This window comes from Solanum lycopersicum, chromosome 10 (assembly GCF_036512215.1).
Source record: "Solanum lycopersicum chromosome 10, SLM_r2.1".
NCBI lineage: Eukaryota > Viridiplantae > Streptophyta > Magnoliopsida > Solanales > Solanaceae > Solanum > Solanum lycopersicum.
The window spans coordinates 59,352,913-59,371,015 of record NC_090809.1 but is presented as its reverse complement, the minus strand read 5'-3'; the positions used below and the strand labels follow the sequence as shown (position 1 = coordinate 59,371,015).

The window sequence follows — 18,103 nt, the reverse complement described above, 5'->3', positions numbered from 1 at the left end:
CCATAATGTTTTCTTTTTACAACGATTTAAAATTGGTTAATTTTCACGTATAGTAAAAATATAAAATTTATATTTGTATGTTATAATAAAGTTTGTATAAATGCGTTTCATAATAAATATATTTTATGTCTAATTCGCTTTACATATATAAAGAAATCAATCGTATAATTTGTTATACATATACAAAGAAACCAATTGTATAATTCGCTATACGTATTCAACAGAAAACAGTTGTATACAAATCAATTGTATAATTTGCGTATGTATAAAAGGAAAAAGTGAGAAAGATGAAAGGATATTGAGCAGGGGAATATCTGCATTGTATAACTATAAGTGTACAGGACGAAGATATATGCATTTGCAAGTGTATATACAAAATTTTTTCACTTTATACAAATAGAAACAGTACATTTTCGTTTATGTTTGTATAAGCGATAGATGCAAGGGAGATCTGGGAGAGGCGAACAAAATGTATATATATAAATTTTTCTCATTTTATAAAAACAACAATAAATTTTATACACTTGTGTTTGTATAAAAGTGAGATGGAGCAGAGAGGGAGAGTGGCGAGCGAAAGTTTGAGGGAGAGAGGTGATTGATAAACAGTTTGCTACAAGGTACAATTAAATTAATATGTAATTATAATATTTAATTTAATTTATTAATTTATCATCATATATAAAATTTTTAAAAATATTTTACTGTATACTCTTTTAATTTTAAATTATTTATCGTGATTTTATTTTTGTTGAAATAACCGTGATTATTAATTTTTGTATAGTATTTTGCCAACAAAAATGTGTTTCACTGTTTAAGAAACTTTGATTCCAAAAAGAATGTTTGTTCTCGTGAGCTTTTGTGTGGGAACTAAAATCGCATGCTGTCTACCTAGATTCTTTAACATTTGCCTACTTCCAAAATTTTTAATAAAATGATAATACTAAATGATCAGAAAATGTATTCGTAATATATAATGAATGCATAATTAGGATAATTTTTAAAATTTAAATTTTTAAATGAAATGATTCTTACGCGTCCAACAAGTATAATAATAGATCAAAACGCTTTAAGATATCGAGTTGATTATTGGAATAAAAAGAAGATCCTTTGTAATTGATGGAGTTTTGATAAATTAAAGAGTTTAAGTTTTAGGAACCAGAATTTGGCCATAATAACATTTCTACTTATATATTCTGTTCTTATTTAATTGTACATATTTTCTTTTTTAGTTATTCCTATTTACTTGTCTTGACAAATCAAGAAAGGATATTTTTTTTTCTATTATACCCTCATTTAAATTTCTTGATAATTTCCAAATTTTAATTCATCAGTTTTGAAATCCTAGTTAATAAGGATAAAATAATAACTTTAATATGCTAATTATTGCTATCTTAATATATGTGTTATTTCTAAAGTTTACAACTAAATAGAGACAGAGGAAGTATTATTTTATGTTTTTGAATATTTTACCATTTTAACTTTAATATCTTTTAAATAAAGAATGGAAAAAAAGATTAGTTAATTTTAAAATTGAAAAAAAATATTATTGATTTTTTATTATTCTTATCAAATTCTGGCCAACTTTTTTTGATCATTTAGTATTACCCGAAGTTTTGTATATATCATAATCATTGAAATAAATGAATTATATAAACTCTCACATGATTTGAGTTACATAACAAACTTTCAACAATGAAACATATATATAACAAATGGCAAGATTTACTTATCTCCTTGCATATCATCAATCATATATTAAGTGAAACAATTACTTACATTATTTGTCATAGAACAAAACCCTAACTAGTCATAACTATTACAAGAAACACAAAACATGTCACGTTCACACAAAAGTACTATCAATGACTAATTTTAATAACTTTACAGTTACTTCAAGGTCTTTTGATATCTCATAACTGATTTCACATATCGAACTGGTGACCTACAAAGCATGCATGGAGAAGTTATACATATATATACACCCTAGTAATTCCTTGTTCCTTGACCTAATACTCTTCGTCTTTTACCTCGTTCACCTGTACCATAACTCGAACGTTGAACTATAGACCTCAAAGCATCTCTCAAGAACAATAACGACGATTCATCATGATCAGTATTGTTATTATTACTCTCCTTTTTATGATCAACAGCTAATACAATCACATTATGGATTCTCCCTCCTAATGTGACCATTTCAGCTCTTATAGGACTCAATCCAAGTGATTTTAGGGTTTCAATTAGGTCAGGGATGAGATCGAATCGATCCTCACAACAAAGAGAGGCCTTGATGAGTAATCTTCCATCAGCTAAACAATCATTTGATGATAACACAGTGATTTCATCAGTTTCTGAAGGGAATAATAAGTTTGTTTCACTTTGCATAATTTGTGAAGTTTGTTCTTTGAGTTCCCTTACACGTTGAACAACTTTGGCTAGTAATGAAGCTTTATCCAACTGTAAAACAAGGAACAAAAAAGAGTTTAAGTTCTATGCATCCATGTAAAAGGTATTAGTATTGCAAATAAATTTATGGAAAGGGAACAAATTAAGTTTTACGCGCTGAGTAAATCCCCCACTGTGTACAACCGTAAATCACAGTAGGCAAGCCTATGTGACAGGCTATTGAAGGGGGATCGATCTCGGGTTATCCGTGTGGATAACCACCCTTCAAATCAACTGAGTCATCCCGAAGGACTATTTATCCATTTTGACAAATTAAGAAAGGACAACTTTTTTTACACCTGTTATACCCTCAATTAATTATTTTAAAAATGCAGCACTTCTTGAAAAACTCAAGTTTTTTTAATTCATACATTTCATAATTAATATAGATAAATGATAAATTCGTTATATTAATAATTATTTTTTAATAGGTGTACCAATTTAAAAGTGGACAAGTAATTAATGACAGAGCGAGTATATCATTATACTAACAAGGCAAAACAAAAAAAGAAGGCATTCAAAGAGAAAGAAAATAAGAACAAAAAAAATGTCATTTTATTGTTTTTTTGGTGGAAAAAGTGAAACTACTTTCCTCAATATATCTAATTTATGTACTTTAGACCTAGAAGCAAGTTTGAATATTCTTTTTTAAGTGGTAACTAATAATCTTTAATATAAAATTTTTAAAAAATAAATAGAAGAATAAGAAAACATATATAATCATGATTTTATCCTTCTTCATAATTACCACAATTCTTGAAATGTTGACTTTATTCGAAATGAAATTAAATGATTAGAACCGAAGGAAACTATTGTAAAGGAATAAACATAAAAGGTTATATAATACTTGAAATGTAACAAAACCAAATTATTCAAATGAAAGATTATACTAACAAGTTAATTTATTTACCTTAAAAAAAATGAAGCTAAAACAAGGAATTTTTTTTTTAAATCTTCCATCAAATTAAGGAAATACACATTGAAAAATAGAAATTAGCCATGGACACAACTTAATAATTATGTGTCCAATTAATAAGTTGAAAAAAAATCTAGTTGTTAATTAATTCTATTTGATATCTAATCTATTAGCATGAAATAATTATCAAATAATCTTGTTACATAGAGGTTAATTATTTAACGATAAATTTCATAACTAATTTCTCTTTGGATAAAATCAACAAATAAAATTTACCTTAGAATTGCAAGATAGTAGGGTTCTGAGGCTATGAAGATGAGAATTAATCCTTTCTCTTCTTCTTCTTTCAGCTTCTTTATGATTTTTAGCTCTACTTTCTGGACTATTATTATTACTCTCTATAGTTTCTTGAAATTCCACATGATTATGTTGAGGGTAAAATGGGGAAGAGCTACAAAAGTTTTTAATAGCTTCAATATCAAAACCATAATATTCTCCCATCATATTATTATCACTTGATGATGATTTATTTTTGGAGAAATAATTGCAAGATTCCAAGTTTTCTTGAAAGTCTTCTTGTTGTTGTTGCATGTTGAGGGGTTTGTGTTTTGTCTTCTAAAGAGAGAGAGCTTTTTGGGGGTGGGAATTTTAGAGTATAGTGGAAATGATTGGATAGGAAATATGATCATGTGTTCTAGGGTTTTCATAAGACTTTTCTTCCTTTATAGTTCCGCTCTCGAATTTTAAATTTATGAATTCTGAATATAATTATTTTTTAGATAAGTTATTTATTATTTTCAGATATAGTTACAAATGTTTGTACATAAATTAAACTGCATTAAAATGAGTTTTAATGATAATTAATTAGTAATTGTTGCTAAATATATATTTTTAGCAGCAATTAGCACTTTTTATATGTGTTACTAAAGACTTTAGCGACATTAACTAATATCAGTAAGGACTTCAACACTCTTTACTAATGTGTTTATTTATAACCGCTAAAAGTTATTTTTGTTAAAGTATTACTAGGTATTTGGTCCTGTCGTGATTGGAGTAGAAAAAACTTGTGATCACTATTCTATCATTATTATGTATCAAAATATTTTTAAACTCAGTAATTTTTTAAATAGTCATATGAAATATTGAAATTAAGAAGTATATTAAATATATAAGTCAGTAACATTTTTTTAAAAAAATTAGATTAAAAATATAATGCACATAATTTGAGATTGAAAAAAAAAACATCTTTTTGGTTGTTTGTTCTTTTAGGTTGAGTTGTGGTCACATGAAATGATGATATGAAAGCCACGCGGTTTTTTATTTTATTTAAAAAGATTACTTTCTTTATTTTCTTTAGTTTGACTAACAAAGAGATAAAAGACTCCTTCCATGATTTTTTTTTACCCTCCGTAGAAACTCTCATCCCTTTTGCTCTTTTGATGACTCGAACTCGTAATATTCGAATTGAAAGTGAGAATATTTATTATTCAAGTATTTCCTTCTCGTCAAAATTTAAGAAAATAATTCAATTTTTTGACTCCTTGCATGATTAACCAAAGAATTGTGCTTTTTTTTTTTTTGAGAAAGGTAATTAGATTTAAATTAAATCGTTAAAAAAATGAGTTGATTTCTATGTATCGATGGTGTGAGGAGATTTATTTTATATAATAGACAATTGCATGTAAAAAATTTCTTGATAATTAAGTAAGAATTGTAGCTAAATCTTGCAATCTCACATGTTAAAGTTTACCACAAGAAAAAAATCTTTGTATTGACCTAACTCTAAAGTTGATTTTAAATAAGTTAAACATACAAAAAATAATATATTTGACTATGACTTAAAACTCTTATCCTTAAATTGGCTATTTGTGTACTTATCCCTTATTCTAACTTGCACTGTTTGGCTATACTACAAAATGTCCATAAATAAGTCTTCAACAACAGGCTTCAATTTGGGCCTTTAAACTTGGGCCTTCATCTCATAGCCCTAACCCCACCAGCCCCCACCCAAAAGAATAAAAATGATCCACGATATGTCACGTGACACTAATTCATCAAATTTTTTTACTCTATATATATATATATGAATAATTAAAAATACAAAAGCAAATATATTGGATATATAACAGGAAATATAACTCGCGAAAAATTATGCGTACGCGATCGATCATATATGTAGTGGACTATATGTTTTCTAGTTGAGCTTATCGTTTTCAAAGAAAAGTTACACGTTATAAGACTTAGTCTTAGTGGCAGACAAAATTTAAACATCTTAATAGAATTTTGTCACAAATAAAAGCTTTACTAGTTAATTAAATCTTAATATTGATAATAATAGTAATTAAAAGGAAAGAAAAAAGCTTCAAAAGGTGCAGAATGACTTAGTGGCGCATGTGATATGAATAGTTTAATTATAATTTTATTTTATCTAAACAAGCTGGAATAATCATTTTGTTCACTAAACATTATCATATCGAGTAAATTAATTTCAGTGTAGTACTTTAGATCCATTATAATTATTGCCAAAAACAAGGATTTCAATTTGTAATTAGCAACTATTGGGTTGCCACTTTAAATTAACTAACGAATATATCGTACTAAAAATGTTCTTTTTTGATTTCATTGTATTCGCAATGAAATCCAACGAAATCTAAATTATTGCTTAATAAAAGATTGAGCACACCCTAGACCCACTTATGTTTATGCATTGCAATGCCTATTTTAATTTTTTTTTAATATGATATGTTTTTATTTACGTAAACTCAAATTAAAAATCTCGTGAAATTATACAACGATCGATAATAATTCAACTCACATTAATATTTTTGTAAATATCATATCATATATGTATATATTTATATATATATAGAGTTGTTTAATATGATGTCACTTTTTTCAAATAATAAGTATTGCATGTAGTTTATGCCGGATATGCTGAAAGGCTTTACCTGAAAACGTGGGGTGCCTTTTGATTAATTGAAATGATGGGTGATATCTTTTGTCTCTATATTTTTTATTTATTATATGTCATGAATAAATTATCGAGGATACTTTTAGAGTCTTTTTATCTTGGGAAAACGGTCTAATATACCCCTCAACTTTGTCATTTAGAGCTGATATACCCCTTGTTATGAAAGTGACTCATATATACATACCCCTACTTGTAAACAAATGGCTCACATATACCCTTTTCCTCTAACAAGAATGAAAAAAATAATTTAATCTAAATTTTTTATTTTTTTTCTCTAAAAAATATAATCCTATATGAGTAAATTTAATCCTCGTCAAACATACTTTTTTGACTTTTTTTTGTTTCAATGACTAATTTATAATTATTATTTTGATAATCAAATTTATTTATGTTCCACTAATATTCTTGTAAAACTTATTGTACATGACCAAATTTTTTCTTCGAATACGAAATTAAATTACAATACACAAAAAAATAGTTTAGTTTTTTTCTTTAATCTAAGGAATGTAAGAAAAAAACAAAATAAGAATAAGAAACTCAAATAATTATAATAAAAGAAGTCAAAAAATAATTTATGTATGAAAAAGTTTAAAATATACCTTGAACTTTGATAGAAGAATCATATATACCCCTAAATAACTTTTATTTTTTTAAATTAGAAGTAATAAATATAAATTTAAAACTAATTTTTTAACTTCCGTTAAATGAGGGGTATATGTGAGCCTTTTTGTAACGGAAGGGGTATATGTGAGCAGTTTATATAACGGTAAGGGCATATATGAGCCAATTTTATAATAAGGGGTATATCAACTCCAAATGACATAGTTGATGGGTATATCAGACTCTTTTCCCTTTTATCTTAATATGATAATAGTAATATATGTGTGTACTTTACCCTCTTTAAATTTCACTTTATGAAATTTTATCAATAATGGAAAAAAAAAGTTATTCAAGTAACTTGAAGATGATCCTCTCACCTATGTAATATTATAAGCAAATTTTATATTGACGGACTCCACACTATAGTTCTGACTTGAAAATTATAAATTCACAATTGCCTTTTGTTAGGTTGTGGAGTCTGATTAATATTTGATGTATTGTCATATATTAATGTTTATTATTCATTTATTCTCTGTAACCTATAATATTCTAAATTATTAATATATATGCCCACCGCCGTGAAAGTTTACTTACGGGGTGTTACCACGAAATATCGATTTCTCTCTCATCTCTTTCTCTCTAAAGTTGTTGTATTCTTCATTCATCAAAAGTGTGTGTGAATTCGATCCTAACATCTATAGTATCAGAATTAAGCATCCATCCTTTTAACGTTATCAATTAATGTCTTTCCATGTTCGATTCTACCCTATATTATAACAATTTTTGTAAATGTTATTTTCATCCAAGTGATGTTATTTTTTACTCCTTACTGACATGAACTTGAATTCAAAACAAATAATGTAAAATGTTGTTACTACTAAGTATTACTGTTAAACCCTAGTTGCAAGTTGTAGGGGGGGCAGAGTTGTTAAACTTTATTAGTGCTAGAAAAATAATTATTTCTACTGTCAAAAAGTAATAGAAGTTGTTCACTTGCTCTGCAAACTAATGGAAAAAAAAAATACGAGGGCAGATATAAACAACCAAAAGAGAATTAAATGCACATGAGATTTCTTTCTGTTTCTTCAAGTTATGTACAAATAATAGTACTAGTAAATTCAAAACAAAGAGCCTCCAAAATTTAATTTTTTTTTCTGAGAAAATCTTTTAACTCTAGATTCACTAGTACTGAAACAGTATTCAAAGTGGAGATAAATAGTTATGAAAATATTATAACCATGCAAAGTTTCTTCGAAATTTATTGATCTGACTAACTCAACTAGTCTACTTTATCAAAAGGTTCTATCTTTGTTCATTTGCCCTGTTATTTCATTTATTCGAAATTTATTGATTTAACTAAATCGATTAGTCTACTCAAAAGGGCAAATCATCAAAAGGTTCTATACTGTTCATTTGCCCTATTATTTCATTCATCCAACTAACTCGACTAATCTACTCAAAGGATAAAATATCAGAAGGCTCTATCTTGATCGTTATTATTTCATTCTATTAAGTATTAACTCGATTCATCTACTAAAAGGATAAAACGCTCTTTACCAAGGAGATCTCCATTTTTCGTCATTCTATCGAGTTGCTTTTTTACCTAAGACTTTGTTTAACGTCTTGTAGAACATTCTTAAACCTTGTTGTATTGATTACTATTATTTCATTGATCCAACTAACTATAATTACTAGAGATTTGCTTTTACATCTACTTGGTTCTTTTTCACACCAATCTAACATATTAAGCAATCAAAATGAGCACACCAAACACTTACAAAGTGTGCATAATATTTTTTTTCTTTTCAATTTTATAAGAAGACATTAACCATGAGAAAGAAAAAAGTAGCCCATTTTCACACATAAATTGTGTTTAATTAAGGTTAGTAAGTACTAAGTAGTAGTAGCTTTTTGAAAGCTTTAAAAGAAAAGGTACTCCTAAAAGACAATTTAGACATCTACATATATATAGAAGAAAAAAAATAAACATTACTTTCTTCATTGAAAAGAAGCAAAAGACATGTAGGCCTAGGATAGCACAAAAGTTCAAAAAGGTAAAGAGAGGACAAAGAGACAACAAAAGAATTTTCCACTAAAACTCCTCTATTGGTTGTTCCCAACAATTGACCATTCACAATTCCACTTTGGTTTCATTTTTGTCTCTTTTTTTCTGAGAATTTCATGTTCTGTTAGTAGCAAAAAAGACCATATGCCAAAAGGGTCTCTAGTTTTTTTCCTTTACACTTGGTTCTGGCTCTTCATCATCAGCTTCAAAGCCCCAGCAAAATGTAGTAGACCAAAGTTATAGGAAGAGCAACTAACATACCAAATATGACCCTGCAATAATAATTAAAAACCATGATTTAGTATTATATTAGAAGTGCAAAATAACATACAACATTTTATAGGTGATAGGTAAGATTCTTGAGTTACATTCAACAAGAACCTCAAAACTTTTAGTATTTTATAGTTTTTTTTTTGACATTTCATGATGAAAACATGTGTTTTGAGGCCTCACCCTGTGCTCAATATATCAGGATGGACGCCGTATTCCTTGGCAAAGACGAATGGAACAATTCCCTGAGGTAGAGCTGCCTGAAAAATGAGTTTAAAGCAACTTTTTCAGTTATATGAGTGGCAAAAAAAGTGTGTTTACGTATCGTTATGAAGTAATCCTCTACCTGAACGATAGCAATATGCAAAAGGACACCTCGAAGTCCGACTGCAATGGAGGCAGCAGCCATAACTGCAGGACCAGTAAGGAATCTCACACCCATTGAGAAGATAGCAATTGTTTTCCCACATGCAATGATTCTAGGCGACAATGCCATGAACAAACCTGTTGTTCCATGATGAAAATCAGTTGAAAACACTATGATTTTCCCATAAGCAGTAAGGGGATTTCGTGTGAAGATTATCTAATTGTTATATCAGACATACCAAGACTAAACATTGCCATTCCGAGACCAGCATCAGAAAGAATCGATATTGATTTGGCTATAATCGCTGGCATTTGAACATTCCACCTAAAAGATTTGGCATTAGTCACAAGTCTAATTGTAGACCACGCATATAAACTAAAGTAAATTTTGGGTAAACATACTTGAAAGAGACCAAGGACCAAGTTAGGCCAATGAGGCTGGAGTAAGTATTTGGGTTCCTGATTAGTTTTCGCCACACCATAATCAAAATGAGCCTGGTCATGACACTAGCTGGTGGCATGGCAGTTGCCTTGGTCTCTTCTTGAGCAATCTTAGGACGGAGCTCGGTTGTGGAGCTCGAGCGCACAACTGGCCCTTCCCGGTCATTTCCATTCAGGTTCTGTTTGTTTCCAAATGTGAACTCTTCTCGGCCAAATTCATCATAATCTAATGTGAGGAAAAACATTCAATAATAAGGGAATATCTATGTAAGTTTTTTTAATATTAAAATTAAACACGCATGAATACAAACGATCCATACAGTCGGCCCAGCTAATTTGGATTTATGCATGGTGTAATAAAAATTACCAGACATGATGAAGGAAATAAGGTGTTACAATAGATACTCAATCAATTTCCTGTGCAACATGAGAAGACAAAAGTAATGCAAGCATGTTTGTCTCAAGAAAAAGACAAAAAAAATATGGCCATAATTTCAGGGACTGGATATGCAAGGCTCCAAACTTACGCCTAAAACAAGAAACTATTGAATGAAAACAACTCAATAAGGCCAAATTACTTAGCAAACTCCAACCCTTCAACCCTCCACAGATTAATCGAACACAAATATAAAAGCCTATCTAGTTGAGCCAAGGGTCAATCGAAAACACCCTCTTTACCTCTGAGGTTGGGGTCAATGTACACCCCAATTAAGTAGGATCAAACTGCATTGCAACAAACAAGTAACAAGAACAAGAAACACAAAACTGAGTATTAATCCACAATAAGACAACCAAAACCAATTAAAATATGGAAAAACAACTAGTACAACATGGTACATGGTATATTTTTCATAGTCCAAGAATGTAGTTATACCTTTTGGGTGGGCTCCAACACCAAGCTCATTACCATAGTCACCTCCTCCCCTAAAGACATGAATCCCTCCTTCAGATACTGGTGAAGCACTTGAACTCCAAACAAACATGTGAAGATCTTTTCCACCTTCTGTACCACCATTAGCTTTCTTCTTTGTAACTGGTCCAGTGGCTGGAGAGAAGATTCCAGCATTAGTAGGAGCAGGGTACCCTGCATTTCCCTGTCCATAAACCCCATTTCCTCTCCCAAATCCAGCAACACCACTCTCCTCATCATGACCATAGTTCCCAAAATTGGAATTCCTTGGACTCATATTTGCATTTTTTCCATTCACCATTGAGTAAAAATCAGTATGGTTAAAGCTTGAGCCTCTAGGAGTTGGATTTCTTGAAGATTGCAATGAATAAATCTCAGCATTAGTTAAGTTTGATGGTCTAGGAGTTAATGAAAGGCCAGAATTAGGACCATGGGATCTTCTTGAAAATATTTCAGACCTGGAACTAGTGGATTTTCTAACAGTTACATGAAGTTTCCCATCATCACCAACTTCAGCCTGAGTTTCCAATGGCTCTTTACCATCTAATGAAATAATATCAGAATCCACTTTAAAGGAAATAATGGAACCTCCAGTGTCAGGAAACTGTTCCGCAATAAGCATTCTTGCCCCTCTATACTCAAACAAGAAAAGCATCAAAGTGTACCAAATGATACATTGAAGCACAACAATTTGGACCATTAAGCTTCCTGAGGCATCACCATACATACCCTTTAACAAAGGAATCCCCATAACTAAAGTGTTTGGTAAAGTGGATAGTGAAAACAAAGTAATGGACCATTCAAGGGATCCCCTTGAGCTAACTCTTGACCAAATAGCTAGAACAAAAAGAACTATGATTTTCTGAAGGGTGTCAGCAGCTATGAACCTGTAGTTCATTGCATATGGATTGTTGGAAGCAATGAAATGAAAAGATAGCAATGGAACAGCAAAAAGAGCTACAAATCTATTGATTCCAGAACATTGGTCAGGGCTGAAAATTTTCCACCATTTTACAGAACCATAAGCTAAGATCATTGCTACATATAGTGGAACTACAGCAGTAAGAACATGGTAAAGGTCTGAAAGTGATATCATTTTTTTTCTTACAAAGATTCAAACTTTTCACTTCACAAAACAAAGTACAGATCAAGAAATGGGTATTTGATCACAAAACTCACATGGGGTTATGCAAGAACACAAAAAGATTCAAACTTTCCCTTCACAAAACAAAATGGATTTTTGATCACAAACTCACATGGGGTTTTTCAAGAACACAAAAAGATCCAAACTTTCCTTCAAGAACAAAACCCCACTTCACTTTTTCTCCTTTTTTCAACACCTCTATATAATAAAAACTAAGAAATGGGAGAACCCCTCTTAGCTTAAAGAAAGATATAGCTAGAAAAAGAGCTACTTGCTACTAGTGTATATAAAAAGGGAGAGTGTTGAGAAGTGAAAAAAAGAAGTGGTGTTTTGTGTGGGAGATGAAAGAAGAGTTATGATATATTTAAGGAAATTAAATGGCAGACAAAGAAGTAAAAGCTAAGGTCCTTTGGAAAAAGCTTCTTCTTTTTAGTAAGTCTTTTCATGATGAGAGAGAGGCCTCCCTATGAACACATAAAAACATTTTAATATTTGTTGGATAAATAGGTAAATTCTCCTTTCTCTTATAATATAAAAATATAAATACCCAAGAGAAAGGGAAAATGATAATGAATGCAAATAAATAAATATTCAATCAAGAAGTGTGATAATTCTTTGTTGATGTCATAATATTGTTAACTTCTATCAATGTTGGAAATGAACTTTAAGCTTGACTAAATTTTATGTATGAATTAATATCAGATAAAATGAGAATTTGATTTATTTAATTTTAATACGATTTTACTTTAAATTTATTACAATTGAAAAAATTAGCTTAAAGAGTAACGATTGTCCAAGATTATAAAACGAGAAATTAACCTTAAACCTTTCATATGTTCATACATGCTAGTTAGAACATGAACGATAATTATTAAACTAAAGAAATGAAACTGTAGTTTAAATTGTTTTACACAAATTTATTAGATTAAATTTACATATTGCTAAGCAACTTGTTATGTTAATTTTTTGATCATTTTACCAGTAAAAATTTATATATTGGATTATTAATAGTATTTCAAAAAAAAAAAATATAGTTGTCTTTGATATATAGTCAGTGTGTTTTATTTTCTGGAACTGATGATTAAAAAAGATACTAATAAATATAATTTTGAAAGTATAATTATTATTTTTAATTTTTTTTTTTTTTTTATATAAGAGAAAAGGAAAGGACCAACATTCAACAAACAAGAATATCAGAGAAAATGAAAGAAGAGGAACAGAAAGATTCTCCTTTTCACTTTTTATTTTTCTGTAAAATTATTTTAGGGATTACTTAATTTTTTTTTACAGCTTTATTATTACCTTAAAATATTTTTGCAACTTTTACTGCTGTCGGATGAAAAAAAAGAAACTTTTCTTCTATGAGGAGTCACTTTTTCTTTTCCTTTTTTTCACATTCTTAAATTAAAAGTGTTTAAATTTATGATATTAAATATATAAAATTAATTTGAAAATCAACTTGAATTGATCTAAGTTAATTTAAGAATGAACGATTGAATCTAAACGTTAACAATTTAAGGAATCTCTCTTTTTATATGAGCTTTGAGGAATAAAGTGTTTTGTAAATCATTTAAAAATGACAAATTAAGTAAAAAAAAAATAAATAACTCATACACAAAATTTTATTTTTAAATATTATGAAGAAGAAGACATCACTTAGCATCGCTCTGTGAGATGGAATTTAATGTTATTAAGTCAAAGATCTACATATACTTTTTAAAACTATTTTTGATATACTATATTACTTTTAAGTCAAATTTTTTTTAAAAATAACCTTTGTATGTTCACGAAATATGTATGAATAAAATCTGTACATATATTTATCCTTTTCATATATATATAATAATAATTATTAGTAGTAGTAGTAGTAGTAGTATACAAAGATGAAAGTGACCTAGTAAATAAAAGTTGGATTTAGAATATCTAATATGTAATAATTGCAGGAGGAGATATTATAGATTCCCATCAAGTTTTTTTTTTTGTGTGCTACAGAGGATGCAATAATCATTATTTCCACATAAACTATGTTTTTGTTTATATTCTTTCTTGTTATGTTATGTCCCTTTCATTTTTATTCTTCTTTTTAGTACTTTAATTCCTTTCCAAAATCTTTTCAGGTTCTCGTGCTTATATGTAACACCTACCTCTTGTCCTTTCCTTAGATCAATTCTTTTTTCTTTTGGTCGATGTTCGATATTTATACGAAGATTTGATCGAAATACTTTTCAAGAACTATTTAATAAAGTTTTTCTTTTCCTATTAAAAAAGAGTCGTGTTTGATTGTCGTGTATATGCTTTGTTAAAATTTTGTTCATGGTATAGTTGATTGATAGTGAAAACAAAGGAGGAATAGTTTCGATTACGAGAGAATAATTTTTATTAGGATTTTTCGTTTCATGTGCGTTAAAAAGAAAGGTAGACTAATGTGATCGTAAGTAAATATCAAGCGTGCGAGGAAATGAATACTCATCTTACGATAAATTAATCAAAATTCTTATCTTGTAACTAAAACAGTAGAGATTTTGTCCATATCACTATGATTTTCGATTAACAATGAAATAATTCAAATAACTGAATAGGCTTTAGGCCTTATTCCTTTTCAGTTAACCAGCAGATTTTAGCCTAACAAATTAGCCCATGGGCTCTTGGTAAATTTTTCTCAGAGAGAAAATCTTAAACTATATAAGGCCCAATAAGACAAAGTTATGGGCTTGATAGACAAACTAATTTATTTATTTTTGGATTGTATTAGTTTATTAGTCATTATAACTATAGTTTTAGTTAATTATCACCTGCAATCTATATTTGGTGATAATTACGTATACTGAGTTTTCAAATTTGTATAATTTGCATGTTTGTATCATTTGGATTTCTATAACTTTGTAATGCAATTTTGTATAATACAATTTGTATTTTAACTGTTTAAAGTACAAATGTTTGTGTTTGTATAAATTCAAGTTCATACAAAGATACAAATGTACCCGCTAATCATACAAATGATGTAGTTTAAATTGTAGCTATATATATATATATATATATATATATATATAACCCCAAAATATATAAAATATAGTTACGGAGTATAATTAAGTTTATTATACTAATTAATATTAGTGAAAATTCCTCCTCTTTTTTCCCTCAATTGATAGGCTATAGCTCATTTAGTATTTTATATTGGGCTCGAATTATTTATCAGTATAATCCACATATTTATACGTATGAAATACACGTACTTTGATTAACTCTTTTTTTCTTTTCTATTTTTCTTTGTTTCCACAACTTAAATACTTTTTATGATGAGAACGTATACGATAATTTACAAATACTTTTACGATGAGAACGTATACGATAATTTAAAAATGCTTTTTACGATGAAAATGTATACGATAATGTACAAATACTTTTTACGATAAGAGCATATATGATAATTTACAAATACTTTTTATGATAAGAATATATACAATAATTTATAAATACTCTTTACGATAAGAATGTATACAATAATTTACAAATACTTTTTACGATGAGAATATATATGATAATTGCCCTGCATGCATGCATATACAGAAAATAATAAAAAGGGAAATAATAATATAATAATTGTTTTTGCCACCTAACCAACTGTCTCACAAAAGAAAAATAATACTAGCATTAATTTTGACCCATATACCTTATCCTTCTCCATTTAAGTATGTGTCAGATTCAAATCCTTTAAAGTTATTAAATTCTAGATGAAAATTTATATATATATATATATATATATATATATATATATATATATATATATATATATATATATATATATATTCAAAATAAATTCCCCTCAACCCTGGACAAGATATACAAGATCTTCATTTTTTTTTTAATTTACAATTTTGAATCTAAAGTTTTGGAAATAGAAAAAACTTTTAGCAAGAAACACTTAATAATAAGCGGTCTCTATATACTAGTGAATTTTAATAATTAGTTGGTTCGTTATAATTATTATCATGACATATTGTACTTTAACGGAAAACCTCAAAACGCATTTTTGGGGAAAGTGAGACATTTTTCATGTAAATTTATAACTCTTGCTAGCAGAGGCGGGTCTAGAATTTGGAGGTGGAGGGTGAAACGATATTTACGTTAGATCGTTTGTTTTAATTTTGGGTTATAATTCATGTTTTTGATTTATTTTTTATAAATAAATCAATAAATATGCATGTTAGTGATATTTTTTTTATAGATATTTTGTGATTAGAGATAACTAAACAATTCAATTTTTATTTCCTTTTTGAAATTAGTTGTTTTATTCGCTTAAACTTTGAGGAAAAAAAAGATTTTTCACATTAAAATTTGAGTTTGTATAAACTATCTAATAGTATTAACATAATATATTTATCTTTCATTGAATTTATGTGTTGTTATAGATACATAGTAGGAAAAGAATAAAAATTGTAGTTCCAGCGTAGTCATCTTACTTAGCGAGAACGTCGGTGAAGATCAAAAGAACCTTTAAATAAAAAAAAACAAACTATAATATTCATCATTTTAAAAAGTTATGATTTTTTTAAAAAAAACTACCATTTAAATATATTCTTAATAACACTTATTTGACGCTCATAATTCAATACCCATTAATTGATAATAAAAAAAACACGTTACACATATATCAAGAGATTAATAATTAATCAAGAGAAAGTAAAAAAAAAACTAAAAAATAATGATGAAAAAGGATCAATTTGAATTAATAAATAATAGTATATAAATAAGAATAAATTGGAGAAAAAAAATGAAAAAAAAGGAACAAGCAAAAGAGTAGATGTTGTTGGTGAGGTTCAAACCTTGGCTAGGTGGCAGACCCTCTCTTTGACTAATTTAGTTGTTCCGTATTCTAAATACTGGGTGACAAAGGTAATATTTATTCAATTATTATACATATATATATGTAACATTTTTTTCTAGATCACTGGGTGTCGTGGTACCCCAACTATAAACGTAGATCCGCCCCTGCTTGCTGGAACCTAGCTATCAGCGTTAACAGTAGCATAGCCACATAGTGGTAAGAGTGTCCAATTGAACACCCTTTGTCGAAAAGAAACTATCATATCTATAAATAAAATTGTATAGAAAATAATTAAATAACATATTTTAGACAATTTTAACATAATAAATTACTATTTCTGAACACGATTTGTTAAATACTGACTCCACCACTACAAACTAAGTTATTGGTTGTTGCTCCATTAATTTTGTCATGAAAAAATAGTGGTTTACAAGTTTTGCGTGCTATAGGGAAAAAACCAAAACGTACAACAAATTAGTTGTTTTGACAAATACTATTGTAAAATGAATAGGACTTCTCATAGAATATAATTCCATATTTTACATGACAAAATATGCAATAAATGAAAGTGCAGTAGACCATATTTTAATTTAAGAAAATGTTCCCCTCATATTGATCAATGCATGTTTTAGTTTAATTTGTGAGTTTAAGCTACTTGTGTTTTTCTTCTTTCTTCCACGACTCTTTTTGTCTTCATAAAGCTTACCTACTTAAATCCACTTATTTTAAATGTTTTTTGTTAAAGTGAAAATAACTTTTAAATATTTCTTTAGTGTTTGAATTAATTTGAAAAATAAAAGTAATGTTTTACTAATAATTTCTCTATACTTTACCACATACTTGAAGTTAAAAACTTTTAACCCTTTAGTTCCATCTATATTGTAATACTTTTTTTTTCTTTCTATTTGATGTTAGAAATTCGTTTTTAAGGCCTGATTAAGTTGAATTGTATTGAAAAAAATTCTATTATAGAGAAATTAGAGCGTTCACTATTAAAGATGATTTTTTATATATATATCTAAAGCTTGAATTCGACACGTTTGTTAAAGATCTAAAAAATTTTGTTACCATTCCGATATAACTTTTGATGATCATAAAACTTATGGTGTGGTCCACGGGGTCCTTATGTAGGAAAAAACAATTAATGAATAGT

General features: G+C 28.3%; 2 protein-coding genes across 2 annotated transcripts; both read right to left on the bottom strand.

Annotated features, from left to right (window-relative positions):
* Nucleotides 1–1,704: 1,704 nt before the first annotated feature.
* On the bottom strand, nucleotides 1,705–4,060 carry LOC101266278 (transcription factor bHLH106). The gene is made up of 2 exons (XM_004249082.5): nucleotides 3,635–4,060; nucleotides 1,705–2,454 (listed from the first exon to the last, which is right to left on the bottom strand). The coding sequence occupies exons 1-2, from the start codon at nucleotides 3,947–3,949 to the stop codon at nucleotides 1,984–1,986; spliced, it is 786 nt and encodes a 261-aa protein (XP_004249130.1). The 5' UTR covers nucleotides 3,950–4,060; the 3' UTR covers nucleotides 1,705–1,983.
* Nucleotides 4,061–9,001: 4,941 nt separating this feature from the next.
* Nucleotides 9,002–12,173, bottom strand: PIN9 (auxin efflux carrier component 9). The gene is made up of 6 exons (NM_001247291.2): nucleotides 10,946–12,173; nucleotides 10,033–10,297; nucleotides 9,870–9,955; nucleotides 9,611–9,768; nucleotides 9,448–9,524; nucleotides 9,002–9,266 (listed from the first exon to the last, which is right to left on the bottom strand). The coding sequence occupies exons 1-6, from the start codon at nucleotides 12,075–12,077 to the stop codon at nucleotides 9,200–9,202; spliced, it is 1,785 nt and encodes a 594-aa protein (NP_001234220.1). The 5' UTR covers nucleotides 12,078–12,173; the 3' UTR covers nucleotides 9,002–9,199.
* Between the last annotated feature and the right edge of the window lie 5,930 nt (nucleotides 12,174–18,103).